Source organism: Amblyraja radiata, chromosome 10 (assembly GCF_010909765.2).
Source record: "Amblyraja radiata isolate CabotCenter1 chromosome 10, sAmbRad1.1.pri, whole genome shotgun sequence".
NCBI classification, from domain to species: domain Eukaryota; kingdom Metazoa; phylum Chordata; class Chondrichthyes; order Rajiformes; family Rajidae; genus Amblyraja; species Amblyraja radiata.
This window is the reverse complement of record NC_045965.1, coordinates 39138086-39157137: the sequence shown is the minus strand read 5'-3', so window position 1 is coordinate 39157137 and position 19052 is coordinate 39138086. Positions and strand designations below refer to the sequence as shown.

The window sequence follows — 19052 nt, the reverse complement described above, 5'->3', positions numbered from 1 at the left end:
CTCGGTTAAACTCTTGATCATACACTTGCAATCTCGTACACAACCACGAGTCTTTCACTCGGGGTACCTCTTGTGTCAACTCGCAACGTGAGAATCAGCTTTAAGACTTTCAGTTTGGCACGTGGATGTGCAGAGAATGGAGGGATAAGAAACACATTCATGCAAAGGAGATAAGTTTTATATGTTCAGCACAGTCATTATGGGCCAAAAATCCTGTTCCTGTACTGTAAAATCCTTTGATCTATGCACGTTTTCAGCTTAAGTTTAAATATTAACCAATTTTATTTTAGAAATATATTTGAATATTAGAGATATATGAAGGTTGTTTAAATCCCCACGTTTTTCCAGTGGCAATGCCTTCGGCCTTGTGAGCTGTCAATAATGAGAAAATGTGACCAATTGTGCTCCTTTGTCAGTGTTTATCATCGCCAACAACAGGGCAATTGGACGTGCCCAGGAGGTCAGGTTGTACTCGTAGGGAAAGAATGAGCCAAAATCGCAGAGCCCATACCTGCACCACCCACTAGACTTGTGCTGGCCCAGCTGAAAATTATCAAAACCCCCTGCTGGACCCCCTGCAGTTTGCATACCAGGCCAATAGATCAGTGGATGACACAGTCAACCTAGGCCTGCACTTCATCCTCCAGCACCTAGACTGCCAAGGGACCTATGCAAGAATTCTGTTTGGATTTTAGCTCTGCATTTAACACCATTGTGCCAGAGCTACGACACTCCAAACTCTCCCAGTTGATTGTGCCCGAACCCCTCTGTCAGTGTATCACCAACTTCCTGACAGACTGGAAGCAGCTTGTGAGGCTGGGAAAGTACACCCGCTGACCCTCGGCCTAGGAGCACTGCAAAGCTGCATACTCTCCCCTCTCCTTTACTCTCTTTACACCAAAGACTGCACTTCCACAGACTCCTCTGTCAAGCTTCTCGAGTTTGCGGATGACACAATCCTGATTTGACTGATCCAGGATGGGGAGGAATCTGCCTATAGACAGGAAGTGACACAGCTGGCGTCCTGGTGCCATCACAACAACTTGGAGCTCAATGCTCAACAGTGGAATTGATTGTAGATTTTAGGAGAGCCTCATTGTCAACAACACTACAGTCACAACTGTGCAGTCATTTAAGTTCATCGGAACCATCAAGTCCAGGGGCCTTAAATAGGAGGCCACCATCGACTCCACAGTCAAAAAGGCCCAACAGAGGATGTACTTCCTGTGGCAGCTGAGGAAACACAACTTGCCACAGGCAATGATGGTCTAGTTTTACACTACCATCATAGAGTCTGTCCTCGCCTTCTCCAGCATGGTCTGGTTTGGCTCGGCCACCAAGCATGACATCCGGAGGCTACAGCGTATCATTCGATCAGCCAAGAAAGTTGTTGGCTGCAACCTTCCCCCTGTTGACGAACTGTACACTGCAAGGGCCAGGAATTGAGTGGGTAAGATCATCTCTGACCTCTCTCACCCTGGCCACCAACCCTCTGAAGTACTTTCCTCTGGGAGGCGACTCGGGACTATCAAAGCCACCACAGCCAGGCATGAAACAGTTTCTTCCCACGTGCAGCAGGTCCACTCAACAGCTAAAAGTCTGTAGCTTTTTTCTCTATTGTACTTTATTTTCACATGTTTAAATTATAATGTTTTATTTTTAATTGTCTGGTGTATATTGTGTTTTTACCATCTGTGAGCAAAGTACCAAGTCATATTCCTTGTATGTATACATACTTGGCCAATAAAATTTTAGTCTGATTCTTCTTGTGCTTCTTCCTCATCTGGCAGAGTATAATGTGGATTTAGGCAATTATCTTTTGCAGATGTGGGCTAGTTCACCAGGGAATGAGATCAGCATAGTCTCATCCAATTTGTCAAAATACATTGTTCAAATGCTTTTTCTTTATCATTTTTAATTACTATTTTGAAGTAGCATTAAGATAAAGAATTGGAGAGAAAAACACAGGTTTACAGAAAGATTTACTGAATTAAAAAGTAGCATAGTACTTCAGTGCCTTATGATACTGCAGTACTTGGGTTATATTACAGTCAAGTCATAGCAGCATACATAACCAATGTTTAAAAATAGCTTTTTCATGCCTTTGGAGAGATGGAAGCAAGAAACATCCATTTAATTACAAAACTGGTGAAATAGGAAAGAAAAATCTGCAATAGTGCAATGAGCCAAGCTAACTAAGCATTTATACTTTTAAAAATAGATAAAATAAAATTCAGTCTATTTAAAGCCACATTTCTAGAAAGCTGCAATAAAAGTAGAAAATGTAATATTTAGCAGTTATGCAGCATCGTGAAAGGGTTAATATTTCAGTTCATTGAACTTTGTCAGTGCTGCAACGGTTTAGAATTTTAATGAGATTTATCAAGGAGGCAGAGAAGTGGGGGGAGAGGACAAAAGAAATGAGGAAGATATATGATTTGGCTGAGCACTAGCAATTAATTGATAAAAAATATATGGTGATGCAAGGCAAAATCGTGTCAAATTTAAAAAAAAAACAAGAGACAGTTTGTCTCTCGAAAGGAGGTTGTTCATGGAATCATTGCCGGCAACTTCTGCACCAATTATTACGTTCTAAAAAGATTTAAACTCAATGATGGAAGCAGTCCATATTCCCCAATTTTGAATTTCTATGGAATAGCGTAGAGAACTGATACAGTAAGGTATAGCATAGAAGCGGGTCCTTTAGCCCACATTGTCTGTGCCTAATATTATGCCAAGCTAAACTCTTATTTCCCTGCCAATCCAAAAGCTTCTGTCTTATCTACTTGCACCACCACCTCCTGCAACGTATCCCAGGCACCCACCACTGTGTGTCTTCTGAGAAAAAAGTGACGACTATCCATCCTATCTATGCGCCTCATAATTTTGTATACAATAAACCTTCCATATAATGGACCACACAGGGCGAGATGGTGTCCGTTACCACCAATTGTCGACTATAACCGAATAAGGGATTGACACGTACAGTACTTTTGCAAAAACATCCAGTAAAAATACACCATACAATAAACATAAGGGACGTAAAATACACAATACCTTGGGGCTGCATGATGGTGCTGTGGTAGAGTTACTATGTTACAGCGCCTGACACTCGAGTTCAATCTGGCGCCGGATGCTCCTTGTGGCAGCGTGTGTTTCTTTCGGGTGCTCTGGTTTCCTCCCCCATTGCGGAGATGTTCAGATTTGTGTTCTGGGGCGCCCGGGGTTGGGGTCTGGCCCAGATCTCTGGTACTGTGAGGTGACGGCTCTGCCAGTGTATTGCAGAGGCCAGTTGCGCTGAAATCTGCACATCTTTGCAGTTGGGAGCGGTGAGCTGTCACAGTCTTTGTCTTTGCAATGTGGGAGGAAAGATAGAACCACTACAGTAGTTATGTGGAGAAAAGATAGAACCTAGTGTGCAGGGTAGAACTAGTGCATGGACGAACGATGGTCGGCACTTATTTGGTGTTTCCACGCTGTATCTCGAAACTAAACTAAACTAAAATGGTTCAGAAACTCCATTTGCTCTATCCACCTAATGGTCATTCCATGAAACAACATCAACAAACTTGGTCACCAACAGATTTGGTCCACTCAAACCAGAATCCGTTATAAACCCCGTTAAAATGAGGGTTTAATGAACTCGGGCAATCAGACCTGTTGCATTCAAAGTAGTGCTGACTGCCCCTAATTAACCCAAATGGGGGGAAATGTTCCCAATGTTGGGGGAGTCCAGAACCCGGGGTCACAGTTTAAGAATAAGGGGTAGGCCATTTAGGACTGAGATGAGGGGACAAAATTTCACTCGGGTAGTTGTGAATCTGTGGAATTCTCTGCCACAGAAGTCAGTGAGGGCCAATTCACTGGATGTTTTCAAGAGATAATTAGCTCTTAGGGCTAAAGGAATCAAGGGATATGGGGTGGGGGGGGGAGGGGGGGGAAGCAGGAACGTGGTACTGATTTTATATGATCAGCCATGATTATATTGAATGGCTCGAAAACTGAATGTCCTACTCGTGCACCTATGTTTCTATGTTCTATGTTTCTAAAACCTATCCTGAATAATACTCTCCAATCACTTCCATACCACTGACCAAATTTGCCTCTCTCAATAACCTGGGATGGATCCCATCTTTCTTTGGGGATTTATCCACTTTAATGCTCTTCAAGACCCCCAATTGCACCTCCTCGTTCATCTCAAATTGCCCTTACGTATTGCTATGCTCCACAATGAATTCGCCTCCATGTCTTTCTCCTTGGTGAATCCAGATGCAAATCACGATTAGCGTCTTGTCTACATCTCCTGACTCCAAGCACATATTCCCTCCTTTAACCTTGAGCTGTCCCACCTTCTCCCTGGTTGCCCTCTTGTTATAAATGTAGGTATAAAGCCTTGTGATTTTTTTTAAAATCCGACTTGTCAAAGCCATTTTGTCGCCCCTTTTGCCCCATCAAAATAGTGTGATATTGTATTACATTTAAAATATAACCTGTGGGTTATAAATGTGGGTCTCATAAAATGAGAGGCATTAAATGAAAATCAGGCAATATTTTGTTAAATAGAAGCATACTGATTTATGCATTATATTTATACAAATGCCAGCACAGTTTTGAAGATAAAAAAATCTAATTTCTTGATATCAAGCACCACAATAGTAGTTCTGTCACTCAATAGTTGGATTTATCTTGTAGATGTTCAAAAATGTGTTCTGGGCAGTGGTTTGATTTTCTGTTGTGGATGTGACGGGATATCAAGCATGTATATTTTTTAACAATTTTGTTGATAAATTCTCTTTTTATATTAAATGACAGTTTTGATTGCAGGATCTCCAGGATGAAGTTGACAAGGAAGGTACAAACTTACAGAAATTACAAGAGCAGAGGCAAGAAGTACAGGATGTGCTCAATGGCTTGGATCAACAGAAAAACAAACTGGAAGAGCAGCTACATGATATCAGGGAGAAATGCACGGAAGAGGCACATTTGGTATGTTGTAGTTAGTTGTGAACATAATTATGTAGGCAATTGATCACCACGCAAGTCTTTGTTCTGGAATTAATTTTGGGGCTAAAAGCCACGGCACCATGTAATAGACACACTTTCCAGCTCTTCAGCAAAAACTACAGTTTTAATATTTGGATCTTGTACTGTCTAATTTTCACGGGTTGATACTGACTAGAAATGACGCTCTTCGATTCAATAAATATGAAGCTTAGGTCTGGATTAAAACACAAAATCAGGAATACACCACGTATCGTTTAGATTAGCTGTTTACCTCACAGGAAAACTTAAAAACAAAAGGGAAAAGCATTTTTGGAATGGTCTGGCAAAACTACCCTTTTTTTCCCCACAAAAGTGTTGATCATAATGTAATTAGATGTAAATACTCAACCAGTTTTATTCCCTTTGGCCTCGGATTGATTTAAAGCTTAGATCCAAATGCCTTTTACAAAAATTCAGAAACACCATGTACAAAAAATAAAAGTAGCATTTTTTTAAATTCTGAAAATAAAATAAGGCACACTTAAGAATAATTAAATACACTAGAACAGATTAAATGAAATCAAATAAAATGTTTACTCATGGCATTCTTTGGGTTTACTCTTTGCAATAGGGCTCCCATGTTTCTGCAATATTAGCCCTGGATTAGCCTCGACAGGCTTCTCCCTAAATTATAGACCAGTTAGCCTGACATCGGTGGTGGGGAAGATGCTGGAGTCAATTATAAAAGATGAGATAGCCACATATCTGGATAGCAGTAACAGGATCGGTCTGAGTCAGCATGGATTTACGAAGGGGAAATCATGCTTGACTAATCTTCTGGAATTTTTTGAAGATGTAACTAGGAAAATGGACAAGGGAGAGCCAGTGGATGTAGTGTACCTGGACTTTCAGAAAGCATTTGATAAGGTCCCACACAGGAGATTAGTGGGCAAAATTAGGGTACATGGTATTTGGGGTAGAGTGCTGACATGGATAGAGAAGTGGTTGGCAGACAGGAAACAAAGAGTAGGGATTAACGGGTCCCTTTCAGAATGGCAGGCAGTGACTAGTGGGGTACTGCAAGGCTCGGTGCTGGGACCGCAGCTATTTACAATATACGTCAATGATTTGGATGAAGGGTTTCAAAGTAACATTAGCAAATTTGCAGATGACACAAAGCTGGGTGGCAGTGTGAACTGTGAGGAGGATGCTATGAGAATGCAGGGTGACTTGGGCAGGTTGATTTGGGATGATCAGCCATGATCACATTGAATAGCGGTGCTGGCTCGAAGGGCCAAATGGCCTACTCCTGCACCTATTGTCTATTGTCTAAATCTGACAACAATGGGGGAAAAAATGAGTATCAAGTGACAGTGATATGATGTCCCAAGTGAACATTCCATTGTAGTGCAAAGGCAGCCGGTAGCTAAGTGATATAATGCAATCTGCGTCAACGATCCTAGTCCAGTGCCAAAACTGGGAAAGGGACTTAAAGCTAACACTGTAAAATGACTCAAGAGTATAAAGATGCTGGTACTCATGAAGATCTGCCTCATTTCAGATTCTTCACCTAAGTTAGCGGGGGTGGAGGTATTAAGTATTCATCTGAATAGATTTTGCTGCTCGTGTTTGACCTAATGCCTGAGGATTTATGGGGTCAGATTCCCCAACTCCCAAGTCGTGCATAAGCCTGACTATACAAAGATGACAAATTTTCCTTTGGGTATAAAATCTGTCAATCTTTTCTGTTATTGCTTGTATGTAATTCTAAATGCTTCCAAGTAGTTGATTCTTAACTGCCTCCTCAGTTCAAGAATGGATAATAAATTATGGCATTGCCAGTGATGTCCATTTACTGTGAACAATTAAAAAAAAAAAATTGCAATTAAATTATCTGAATTTAATTTTCCTATATAATAGAAAATGAATTCATGACTTTACATCATTATTCCAGTTTTTTAGATTAGTAACGTAACAGCTTTGCAGCCATAATTGTTACAATACTTAAATTTATGGATTACATTACATACCATATAACCATATAACCATATAACAATTACAGCACGGAAACAGGTCATCTCGGCCCTACAAGTCCGTGCCGAACAACCTTTTTCCCTTAGTCCCACCTGCCTGCACTCATACCATAACCCTCCATTCCCTTCTCATCCATATGCCTATCCAATTTATTTTTAAATGATACCAACGAACCTGCCGCCACCACTTCCACTGGAAGCTCATTCCACACCGCTACCACTCTCTGAGTAAAGAAGTTCCCCCTCATGTTACCCCTAAACTTCTGTCCCTTAATTCTGAAGTCATGTCCTCTTGTTTGAATCTTCCCTATTCTCAAAGGGAAAAGCTTGATCACGTCAACTCTGTCTATCCCTCTCATCATTTTAAAGACCTCTATCAAGTCCCCCCTTAACCTTCTGCGCTCCAGAGAATAAAGACCTAACTTATTCAACCTATCTCTGTAATTTAGTTGTTGAAACCCAGGCAACATTCTAGTAAATCTCCTCTGTACTCTCTCTATTTTGTTGACATCCTTCCTATAATTGGGCGACCAAAATTGTACACCATACTCCAGATTTGGTCTCACCAATGCCTTGTACAATTTTAACATTACATCCCATCATGTTTTAACATTACATCCCATCATGTAACTCACGGGAAACCAGATTTCATTAACATTCCATCACATTTATTCTTTGGAATGTTTGACTATATATTACTTATTGTTCACTTTGGTTCTAGATTGCATCACTAAAGACTGAGATATCAAATCAGGAATCCCAGATATCATCTTGTGAGGAAGAGCTGATGAAAGCACAGGAAGAACTAAAACTACTGCACCAGGAGACAGCAGAGCTGGAAGAGCAAATGGAGGCAAGTCATGCCCATTTGGAACCTATGCAACAAACTCTTTGGGCATCCCATCAGGAAATTAATCTGGTAAATTAGTAATTACGTACACACATCAGATTATTAATATTTTCTGCATTAGCAAAGTACTATTTTTACAATAAATTATTACATCAGTAAGGTAGGAGATTTTCCAATGGAGTAAAACTCCGATAATCGGGCCTGCTAGGGACTTTGGTGCCGTACTAACAGATTTTTCCAGGTTATTGGATAATATTCTTACTAATAGTCAACACTTTTTTAATCATATTTTGTAGTTGTAACATAGACTAATGAATTTACCATGGATGCAGTAAGTTTAAAAAGAGTGTGAGGACCAGGGCCTTGGTGAGTTACCTATGCCTTGGTGGCTTAGAAGAGAGCATGGGACCCTGGGCCCTGGAGAGTCAGAAGGGAGTGTTGGAGGTATGATTAACAAGTCTGCAGATGACATGAAAGTTGGTGGTATTGTGATTGGTCAGGAAGGTTGTTTAACTGAGATCACATGTTGTTTAACCGAGATCACGGTAGGCCAATGAGTACATGCATGCCAGGAAAACACATGATAGTGCACACATAGGTCGATGAGACTGGGTGAAAATAGCCACAGGCAATAGAGTTTTGAATGACATTGGATGGTAGAAATTATTTGGCTTAATTGTCTGCAATTAAACCCTGGTCAAAATAAAGAAAATGGCACCTAAAGCTGATCATGAATAGTATTTATTTCTGAAATGTGCTTGTTTTGGATTAAAAATTTTTTTTTAAATGATTAAGGAATTGGTTGCATACATGTCTGAAATTCACATGATCATTGGGAGATATAAGGGACTGCAGGTGCTGAAATTGGGGATAAAAGATAAACTGCTGGAAGAACAGAACTTTGTGGAGGCAAAGGTATGGTCAGTGTTCTCAGTCGAGATCCTCAGGACTCAGTGTCGAGGGAAGATGAAGATATACAGGTGAGCGAGAGGGGGCAGGACAAAGGATCGTGGACAGATGAACCAGGTGGTTGAAGGGCGAAGTTTTCAGACAGATGCTGTACTGTGGGTGATAGGAGGAAACATCAGAGAAGAAAATAAATGAGGTAGATAGAGTTAGGTTGGGGTGAGGAGGGGAAGGGTAGAAAGGCTGGCAGATGGAAATAGATAAGGGGTTGCTGATGACCAAATTGAACTAGATTAGGGATGATGATGTCTGAGTAATGAGCACTTAGGGGAAGGATGGAAAAGTGAGCAACCTTGTAGTCGTCTCCTACTCCTATTTTCATATGTTCTTGTGTCCAACACATCTTCTGTTTTGTTGAATTGAATTGAATTGAATTGAATCCTTTATTTGTCATTCAGACCTTTCGGTCTGAATGAAATGTCGTTACCTGCAGCCATACATTTAATAATAAACAACACACAATAAACACAAATTAACGTCCACCACAGTGAGTTCACCAAGCACCTCCTCACTGTGATGGAGGCAAAAGTCTTAGGGTTGCTGTCTCTTCCCTCCTCTTCTCCCTCTGCGCTGAGGCGATACCCCACCGGGCGATGGTAAGTCAGTCCCGCAGTTCAAGCTCCGCGGCCCGGGGGTGGTCGAAGCTGCCGCCCTCCAGTCCAGCGGACGCAGTTGTTGCCACGGGAGCTCCGGAAAACAGGCATCAACCTGTGACCCGCGAGCTCCCGACGATGTCATCCACTGGCCCGTGGCCGAGCCCCGGATTCAGGTCGCCGCCGCCAGAACGCCGCCTCAGCCACCGGAGCACCGTCTCCGCCCCGCACCGGGCCGCCCCCACGGGAGCGTCTCAGCCCCGCACCGGGCCGCCCTCACGGGAGCGTCTCAGCCCCGCACCGGGCCGCCCCCACAGGAGCGCCTTCCAGCTGGGAGCCGGGCCGTCCTCATGGGAGCGCCTTCCAGCCCCGCACCGGGCCGCCCACACGGGAGCGCCTTCCAGCCCCGCACCGGGCCGCCCACACGGTAGCGCCTTCGAGCCCCACACCGGGCCGCCCTCACGGGAGCGTCTCAGCCCCGCACCGGGCCGTCATCACGGGAGCGTTCAGCCCCGCACCAGGCCGTCCTCACGGGAGCGTCTCAGCCCCGCACCGGGCCGCCCACACGGGAGCGCCTTCCAGCCCCGCACCGGGCCGTTGCTCAGTATGACTGAGTATATACTGTTGCTCAGTATGTTTAGGATTGAAATCAGGTTAACTTCCAGATGGTTAAGAGTATTGTGTATAAGTGCCTGTGAGTATCCATGCTTTCTGTAACATGCAAAGATTATGGCAAAATACGAGCAATTCCATGCTTCTCTATTTTGAGCACATAAAATATATTTAATTTAAGCGTTATAAAAATAAGGTCGTGCTTCATTAAGGTAATTAAAATTGGTTGTCTTAAACACAGTTTCATTGTTTATGTGTGTCAGATTATTCACCTACCATCTCGGTATCTGAAACATGTTAAGTAATTCTTTGAATTTTGTATTCAAAGGTGAAATCCAAGTTGTCTGAGCTGCATGATAATGAGGAAAGCTTCAACGATCAACTCAGGTGGCAGAGTCATCTGCAACCTATTGTCAATGGTAGCATTGAGCACTCTGATCTCAACAACAGTGTGAGTGAGACTGCTGACCGGAAGGAAAATACAGAGAGGCAAAGCCCAGTGGAAAAAGAAGAGATCATTAATGAGCCTATGGTGAGACATTTCAAACACTCAATTCAGTGGTATTTGAAATAACTTGTTATCATAAATATAAACTTTGTACTTTCATGAATTCCCTAGCTACAGTTACAAGCAATGTGACCAATAAATTACATTTGAGAGGTAGGTCAAATTCAATATTTTCCTCTCTAGATCAGAGAACTTTAAATTTAAAGCAAACGTTGGATTGGAAAATTTGACTTTGAAACAGCTCACGAGGATGTAAATTTTTTGCCATATGTAATCTACACATGTTACACAAAATAATGCTGATAAGCTGGTCAATTTGATTAATCTAGTTTGATCACCCATGTACCGAGAATGCGTGGAGCTAAGCAACATACAGGCACGCCCCGACTTGCATAATAGGATGTTTGCGTGAACTCATACTTAGGTAATTCTTTAAGCCCTCTTACACCACGTGATGTCAGCGTCAAAGCTGCCCCGTGACCTCAACATCGAACAGTAAATTTACACGTACAGTCGCACTTCCGTTTCCAACTTGCTTAACAACTGATTTACACAAGGGTCCATGGGACGTAATACCAGTTGGAGCACTTTTTTGTTCCAGAATTTGGAGAATTGTTTGGGATTTGCCAGAATCCAAACTCATGATTGACGCACTAACATCCACAACATGCACAAATATCCTTGTGCAAAATTAAGAAGTGCTGGAAATACTCAGTAAATCCAACAACATTTTGTGGAGTGAGAAACAATTAACATTCCAGGGCAATGAACTTATCAGAATTGGAGAAGTGAGAAAACAAATGTATTTTAAATTATGGAAAAGTGGGGGGGGGGTGGTGGTGAAGCAATCAAATTAAATATCTATGTTTGGGTGAAGACCAAAGGCAGCCCAGGTGACAAATGTTTTGGAGCCATCTAATTAATAGTTGAAACCTGCTAAGAAGGAGACATGGCAATTGTTGTGCTTCTGCTGTTGGAATAACTTAAGTCACACACAGTGATTGAGATCCAAAGACTTTATTAACGTTACAACATAGGTAACTTCATCTTAGTACGTAACTCCAAAAGTGGGGGAGAAAGGTCAGAGAAGCTTTCTGTTAAACTAATGGGCGTGGCTACAACGTATGACTCATAACATGAGTGACATTGATCTACAGCAATGGAAGCATGTTTCAGTCAAAACCAAGAAACCAACAAAAAGAAAGAAAATAGAAACCATTGAGGCTGATGGAAATTCTATTGGAGAGTGTGGCAGAAGTTCAGGAAAATAAGTGACAGTGAATTGATTAAATGTCAAATAATTAAAATCATATAAATTGAAATGTGTAGCTGAATTTAGGTTATAAAGGTCATAAGCGATAGGAGCAGAATTAGGCCATTCTGCCCATTAACTGCCATTCAATCATGGCTGATCTATCTCTCCCTCTTAACCCCATTCTCCTGCCTTCTCCACACAACCCCTGATGCCTGTACAAATCAATTTGTTGGTTCTTCCTTGCTGATAATTTTATAATTCAGGAACTGGCAACGTTTTCAATGCGATTTGTGTATTTTCTGTTTTTTTTAATCATGCCTAGTTAAACTTTCTTCTTCAGGACAATAAAGTATTTGTCAGTGATAGTAGTCATAAAGCACTTAACATTCTCAAATATAACAGGTATTGTACCCAATGATTTTACTTGATGAGTTATTTCAGTTTTTAAGAATGCATTTGTGCAAATATTATTTCCAGGCCAACAATAGCGTTATTGAAGACACCCTCAATAGAGCGCTTATCACGAAAACGGAACAGATTGAAATTCAACAACCCAGTCTTACAGAAAAGGTGAGTTTAGTTACGTACATTTTCTTGTATGGAGAAGTTGTACTGTTTAAAATTGTTTGTTAGCCTTTTGGGGTTGGAATATCACTGGTGGAATTTTATCTCGCTCTCTCCAGGCTCAATTGAGCCGTTAAAAGGAAGTTATGTTTTTAGTCAGCAGTATCAGTTCACCTCTTAATTTACCCCTCCCTTGCCCTTTTTCCCACACATTTATTTAAAATATATTTGATGCTGTGAAGTACTTTAAGAAGCAGCTTTGCTAAACTTAACACAACATTGAAAGTTAGTGGTTTAATTTGATAGGGATTTTGCATTCAAATTCAAGCCAGGATTTTATTATCATTGCCTTGCACTGATTGTTCAGTTTAATAATAACAATTGTCATGAAATGTCATGTTAGTGTTATGTAGCTGAAGTTGTGTTAGGGATATGGCTATTCTATAAATCTTACATTTTCTTAGCTTTAATATATATGGCGCATTTTAGTTCTGAAATAATATTCAAGAATTTTTGTTAATAATACCTTTAAAAAATAGTTTGATTGGCACCATTTTCTTGGAGAGCAATTGACATTTGATATTTGACATTTTGACATGGGTTGACATTTTGTTAAAACTCATTGGAAATAGATGCCTTTGTATCGAAAGCATACATCTTGAAGAATATGTTTTGATTTTAATGAGTGTGTTTATTTACACATTAATCCATATTTTCAATTTTTGCAGGAAGATCCTTTTGATATGAAAGCTAGTGAATACACCAGCAGTATTTCAGACCCAAACCTAGACTTCTTTCAAACAGATCCTTTCACTGGCAGTAAGTTCAATTTTTAATCTTTCTTTTGAATATGTAAATCTTCTACAGATTAAATATTGTTTTGAATGAAACTACTTTTTGTGGATTTTCATGTGCATTATTGTATACAGATAATACAGAAATGCAATAATACAGCCCATTCAAATCCCCAATCTGAAATAAAATCTGAGTGTTGTCAAGATATATAAAAAAGTATTTTATTTGCTAGTCAACCCAATTAATTACCTGTGATGAGGAAACTTGAAATGTCATGTTGTTACGTTGCTGAGCAATCAACCAAGCATCCAGTACTGCTAATGCTTTCACGGTGTATACTTCAATTAGCATCTATCGCAACAGTGCTATAGCCTTGCTCCTTCCCAAAGATACCATTTACCAAGGATGAGCAACTTTTTGGAGCTGATTATGTGTCAAAAGCAATAAAGAACTTGGGCCTAATAAGATTACAAAACATTGAGCGCACAACCGTTCAGTCTCCCCAAAACTGTTCAGGTTGTAACCTCATAACGTTTCTGCTAAATTACCGTAACTTGCTCCCTCCCTCTCCCTCTCCCTCCCCCTCCCCCTCCCTCCCTCCCTCTCCCTCCCTCCCTCTCCCCCCTCTCTCTCCCTCCCTCTCCCTCTCCCTCTCTCCCCCCCTCTCTCCCCCCCTCTCCCCCCCCTCTCTCTCTCCCTCTCTCTCCCCCTCTCTCTCCCCCTGTCTCCCCCCCTCTCTCCCCCCCTCTCTCCCCCCCTCTCTCCCCCCCTCTCTCCCCCCTCTCTCCCCCCCTCTCTCCCCCCCTCCCCCCCTCTCCCCCCCCCCCCCCCTCTCCCCCCCCTCTCCCCCCCTCTCCCTCCCTCTCCCCTCCCCTCTCTCCCCCCCTCTCTCTCTCCCCCTCTCTCTCCCCCCCCTCCCCCCCCCCCCCCCCTCTCTCCCCCCCCCCTCTCTTCCCCCCCCCCCTCTCCTCTCCCCCTCTCCTCTCCCCCCCCCTCCTCCCCCCCCTCCTCTCTTCCCCCTCCTCTCTTCCCCCCCCTCTCTTCCCCCCTCCTCTCTTCCCCCCTCCTCTCTTCCCCCTCCTCTCTTCCCCCCTCCTCTCTTCCCCCCCTCTCTCTTCCCCCCCCTCTCTTCCCCCTCCTCTCTTCCCCCTCCTCTCTTCCCCCTCCTCTCTTCCCCCTCCTCTCTTCCCCCCCCCTCTCTTCCCCCCCCTCTCTTCCCCCCCCCTCTCTTCCCCCCCCTCTCTTCCCCCCCCTCTCTTCCCCCCCCCTCTCTTCCCCCCCCCTCTCTTCCCCCCCCCTCTCTTCCCCCCCCCTCTCTTCCCCCCCCCCTCTCTTCCCCCCCCCTCTCTTCCCCCCCTCTCTTCCCCCCCCTCTCTCCCCCCCCCTCTCTTCCCCCCCCCTCTTTCTCTCCCCCTCTCCCCCTCTCTTCCCCCCCCCCCTCTCTTCCTCCCCCTCTCTTCCGCCCCCGCACCTTCCTTTACCTTGCCTCTTTCTTCCCACATCAAACAGTGAGGCTTTCTCTTTCTCTGTTAAAATAAAGAGAAAATTAAAGATCACTCAAGCAAAGACATATTTGCCTTCATAATTGCTGATAATCTCTTATTGAAGAAGTGATTGTTAAAAATGTTATTCAATTCATTTTCAAGGTGATCCCTTTAAGGATGATCCATTTGGAAAGGTTGACATTGCAGGTAAGAAAGGAACTTGTATGGCACTGCAATCGGAAACTGATTTGTCAAGTTTGGAATGGAATACTTTATTGTCACATGTGACTAGGCACAGTGAAATTCTTTGCTTGCATACCAATGTATACAAATAGCGGCCACCTACGCCGTTGGCAAAGTTAAAAAGCACACCGGCTCCTCCTTTTGTTCTCCCCGCCCGCACATCGATTCCCCCACACCAGGTTCCCATTGTCCTTTGTTCCTCCCCCCTCCCTTCCAACCCTCTATTGTCCATTGTTCACCCCCCTCGCGGCAGTCCCCTCACGCCGGGTCCTCCATTGTTCTTTTTCACCCCCCCCCGGTGGTCTCCTCACGTTCTCCTCAACCGTCGACCCGCGAGGCATCGCCACCGTTGCGAGGCTTCGCCACCGTCGAGGCCCCATCATCACGAGGCTTCAACGCCGCAGAGGTCTCACCGCTACCGACTCCTCACTTCACGTGTCCGTCTCTTATGTCTGTCGGTGCCATCGTCGGCCACCGTACCGACCTCTCCACAACGGTCCCGAGGCCTCTGTGGAGCCACGGACTTCGTTGGCCGCTTTGCCGACCCGGACTCCGACCCCCATGTGGAGGTGTGCGGATTAATGTTTTTACACAGAGATTGGTGTGCGTTCGGACAGAAAAGTGGCATAACGATTAGCAATGCAACTTTACAGCTTCCAAGTTTGTTCATGATCTCAGGTGCTTTTTGTGTGTCATTTGTACTTTCCTCCTGTGACCAAGAATTTCCATTGGTTGCTCTGGATTTCTCCCACATCCCAAAGGTGTTGCCGGTAGACAGTTCTAAATTACCCCTCAGTATAGTACAGCAAACAGGGGGGTTGATGGCCATATCAGAGATAGTCAGGGTGAAGGCTACAGAAAAATAAGAGAAGAGATGTGGAACTTATGATCTGCTTTCAACTTTAAATATAAGCTTTTCAAAAGGTAGCCAAGCTATTGTGTCATGCATGGTGCAACAGGCATTTTGGTGAAAGGTGGTGTTAGCTGATGCTAATATTTTGCATAACTATCACATTGAGCTGTTTATCTATTCTTACATTAAGATCAGTTCATACATGTAACATTTGAATTTTCTTTGCTTACAAACAAGTTTGACATTCCAGTAGTGAACATTTACGTTTTATGTTTCTACAACCCCAGCCCAACAAATATTTTTAAAGGAGTAAATGCTCCTGAGGCATTTTACAGGAGAATTCTGATTCCAAACCACAACAAGATACCAGGATAGATGAACCAAAAACCTAGTCAAAGGGTAGGTTTTAAGGAGCACCTTAACACACAAAATGGATTTCATAGATCTTGGGGCCCTTGCAACTCAAGGCACCAGAACAAGAGATGGAACAATTACAATTAGAGATGCAATTGATGTCAGAATTTGTGCTGCACAGATGCAACAAAGCTTGTAAGATTGGAGAATGTTAGAGATTGGGAGAGGTGAGACCATGGAGAAATTAGGTGAAATTAGGGGGGAAAAAATGACAGTTTTAAAACTGAGTTGCTACTGAGGAAGGTTTGTAGATCAGCAGGTGCTCAGTGGTGGGTAAACAGGATGAACATGGGTCTGCAAAGGCCAACCAGGAGAGCAATGTATGTAAATAATGCAAATGCTGCCCAGTATCAGAAACCATTCTCCAATCATGGGAGATGCAGGTTAAATATGTGTCCTATGTATTACTCATCAGGAAGGACCTGGTAAATGCTCAACACCTCCATGGAATGGTTTGGGCACTAGCTGCATACAGAAACATTACTGTATATCAAACTACATATTACATATCATGGACAAGTAGAAATTTGTACGGTACCATTATAAGTAACAAACATTTTATCTGCTTCAACTTTCTTACTGCTTGCTGCAAAGCTCGCTATCAGCAATTAGCATATAAGGACTCGAGCCTTCCTGCACTTTCCCCTTTCCCAAAATATCACCATTCAAATAATCACTTTCTTTTTTTAATTTTGATCCAAAGTAGGCAACCTCACATCTATCCACATTTATCTGGCATGAATTTGCCCACTCGCTAATCCTTTCAAAATCACTTTGCTATCTCTCCATACGCTTCACAGCTCACATTCGCTCTCAGCTTTGTTTAGAGATAATGTATGGAAACAAAACCTTCAGCCCACCATGTCCATCAATCGCACATTCAAACTAGTTCAAAGTTTCAAGTCAGTTTATTGTCATATGTACCAATTAGGGTACAGTGAAATTTGAGTTGCCATACAGCCATACTAAGTGCAAAGCAATAAGACACACAACCACATAAAAGTTAACAGAAACATTCATCACAGTGGATTCCACATTCCTCACTGTGATGGAAGGCAATAAAGTTCAATCTTCTTCCTCTTTCACATCTACACCCTATGCACAATGGGCAAGTCACAGAGGCCAATTAAACCACAAACCCACTGTCATTTGGGATATGGGAGGAAACCGGAGTATCCAGAGAAAATTTACGTGGTCACGGAGAACATACAAACTCCATACTAAAGGTACCCAAGATCAGGTTTGAACCCAGGTTTCGTGTTGTGAGACAGCAGTTCTACAGGCTGCACTGTTGTGCTACTCACTTTATGTTGTACACAATCTTAGAGACATAGAAAAATAGGTGCAGGAGAAGGCCATTCGGCCCTTCGAACCAGCACTGCCATTCAATAAGATCATGGCTGATCATCCAGAATCAGTACCCCGTTCCTGCTTCTCCCCATATCCCTTCATTCTGTTAGCCCTCAGAGCTATATCTAACTCTCTCTTGAATACATCCAGTGAATTGGCCTCCACTGCTCTGGTTGAAAAATCCTTATCTCAGTCCTAAATGGTCTACCCTTATTCTTATACTGTGACCCCTGGTTCTGGACTCCCCCAACATTGGGAACATTTTTCCAGCATCTTGCCTGTCCAGTCCCTTAAGAATTTTATTTGTTTCTATAAGATCCCATCTCATCCTTCCAAATTCCAGTGAATATAAGCCCAGTCAATCCATTCTTTCATCATATGTCAGTCCCGCCATCCCGGGAATTAACCTGGTGAACCTACACTGCACTCCCTCAATAGCAAGAATGTCCTTCCTCAAATTAGGAGACCAAAATTGCACACAAATTATGCAATTAATTCCCTCAGCCATATCGTCAATCAATATTGTGAATAGCTGGGGCTAGGTCCTAAAGCTACCAATCACCAGAACGGGCGACGTGGTGGCGCAGCGGTAGAGTTACTGCTTTACAGCGCTTGCAGCGCCGGAGACCCAGGTTCGATCCCGACTATGGGTGCTGACTGTACGGAGTTTGTATGTTCTCCCCTGACCTGCGTGGGTTTCCTCTGAGATCTTCGGTTTCCTCCCACATTCCAAAGAACAGGTTTGTAGGTTAATTGGCTTGGTAAACGTAAAAATTGTCGCTAGAGTTTGTAGGATAGTGTTAATGGGTGGCGCAGGCGATGGGCTGTTTTTGTTTTTGTTTGGGGGATTTGTTTTGATTATATACAGTTTGTTTTGATTATATACAGACTATATATTTGCAGGAATTGTGTCCTACAAATCTGGGCCTCGCAAGTATTTCTAGTTAACAAAGACTTAACTGATATTTACTGAAGGCATCGACTCAGTAGTAATTTTTTTAATTCTACGATAATTGTTATATGTTTTTTGTTGTGAAGCAGATCCTTTTGGAGGTGATCCTTTTAAAGGCACAGATCCTTTTGCAGATGCCTCGGATAACTTCTTTCAACAGTCTGCAAGTGACCCATTTACAGCCACAGAAGCTGATCCTTTCAATGCTACGTCAACCAACACTAATGTAGAATCTGTGAGTATGGGATAAAATTATATATTCATTAGTCCTTATCACTTATCAAAATACAAAGAATGCAAGCTAAAAATAATTGTTCTGAAAATACCCATAGAATGCCACATCTCAGAATATTGTGGCATAATTTCTTGGGAAATGCTCTGTGGAAATGTTATTTGGGGATTGTCAGTCCATGCAGTTCTGATAAGAAAATTGAAATTTGTGCTACTTGTATTAACCGTCTGAAGAAGGGTCCCAAGTCAAAACATCGCCTAATCACATCAGAGATATGCTGCCTGACCTGCTAAGTTACTCCAGCACTTTGTGTCTTTTTTGGTATGAACTTTGAATTTGTGATATGAACCTAAACTAAAGAACTA

The 19052-nt window shown here is 42.8% G+C and overlaps 1 protein-coding gene across 4 annotated transcripts in view; it reads left to right on the top strand.

Moving 5' to 3' along the window:
- Positions 1–19052, top strand: part of eps15 (epidermal growth factor receptor pathway substrate 15) — a 143282-nt gene that overhangs the window by 109169 nt on the left and 15061 nt on the right. For 2 of the 4 annotated variants that reach the window (XM_033028581.1, XM_033028578.1), the window contains exons 14-20: positions 4825–4986; positions 7738–7935; positions 10366–10569; positions 12278–12370; positions 13093–13183; positions 14806–14850; positions 18542–18690. In XM_033028581.1, the coding sequence (XP_032884472.1) occupies positions 4825–4986; positions 7738–7935; positions 10366–10569; positions 12278–12370; positions 13093–13183; positions 14806–14850; positions 18542–18690 (942 nt within the window). The remainder of the gene's footprint in view (positions 1–4824; positions 4987–7737; positions 7936–10365; positions 10570–12277; positions 12371–13092; positions 13184–14805; positions 14851–18541; positions 18691–19052) is intronic. The other 2 variants (XM_033028580.1, XM_033028579.1) reach the window with 2 other exon arrangements.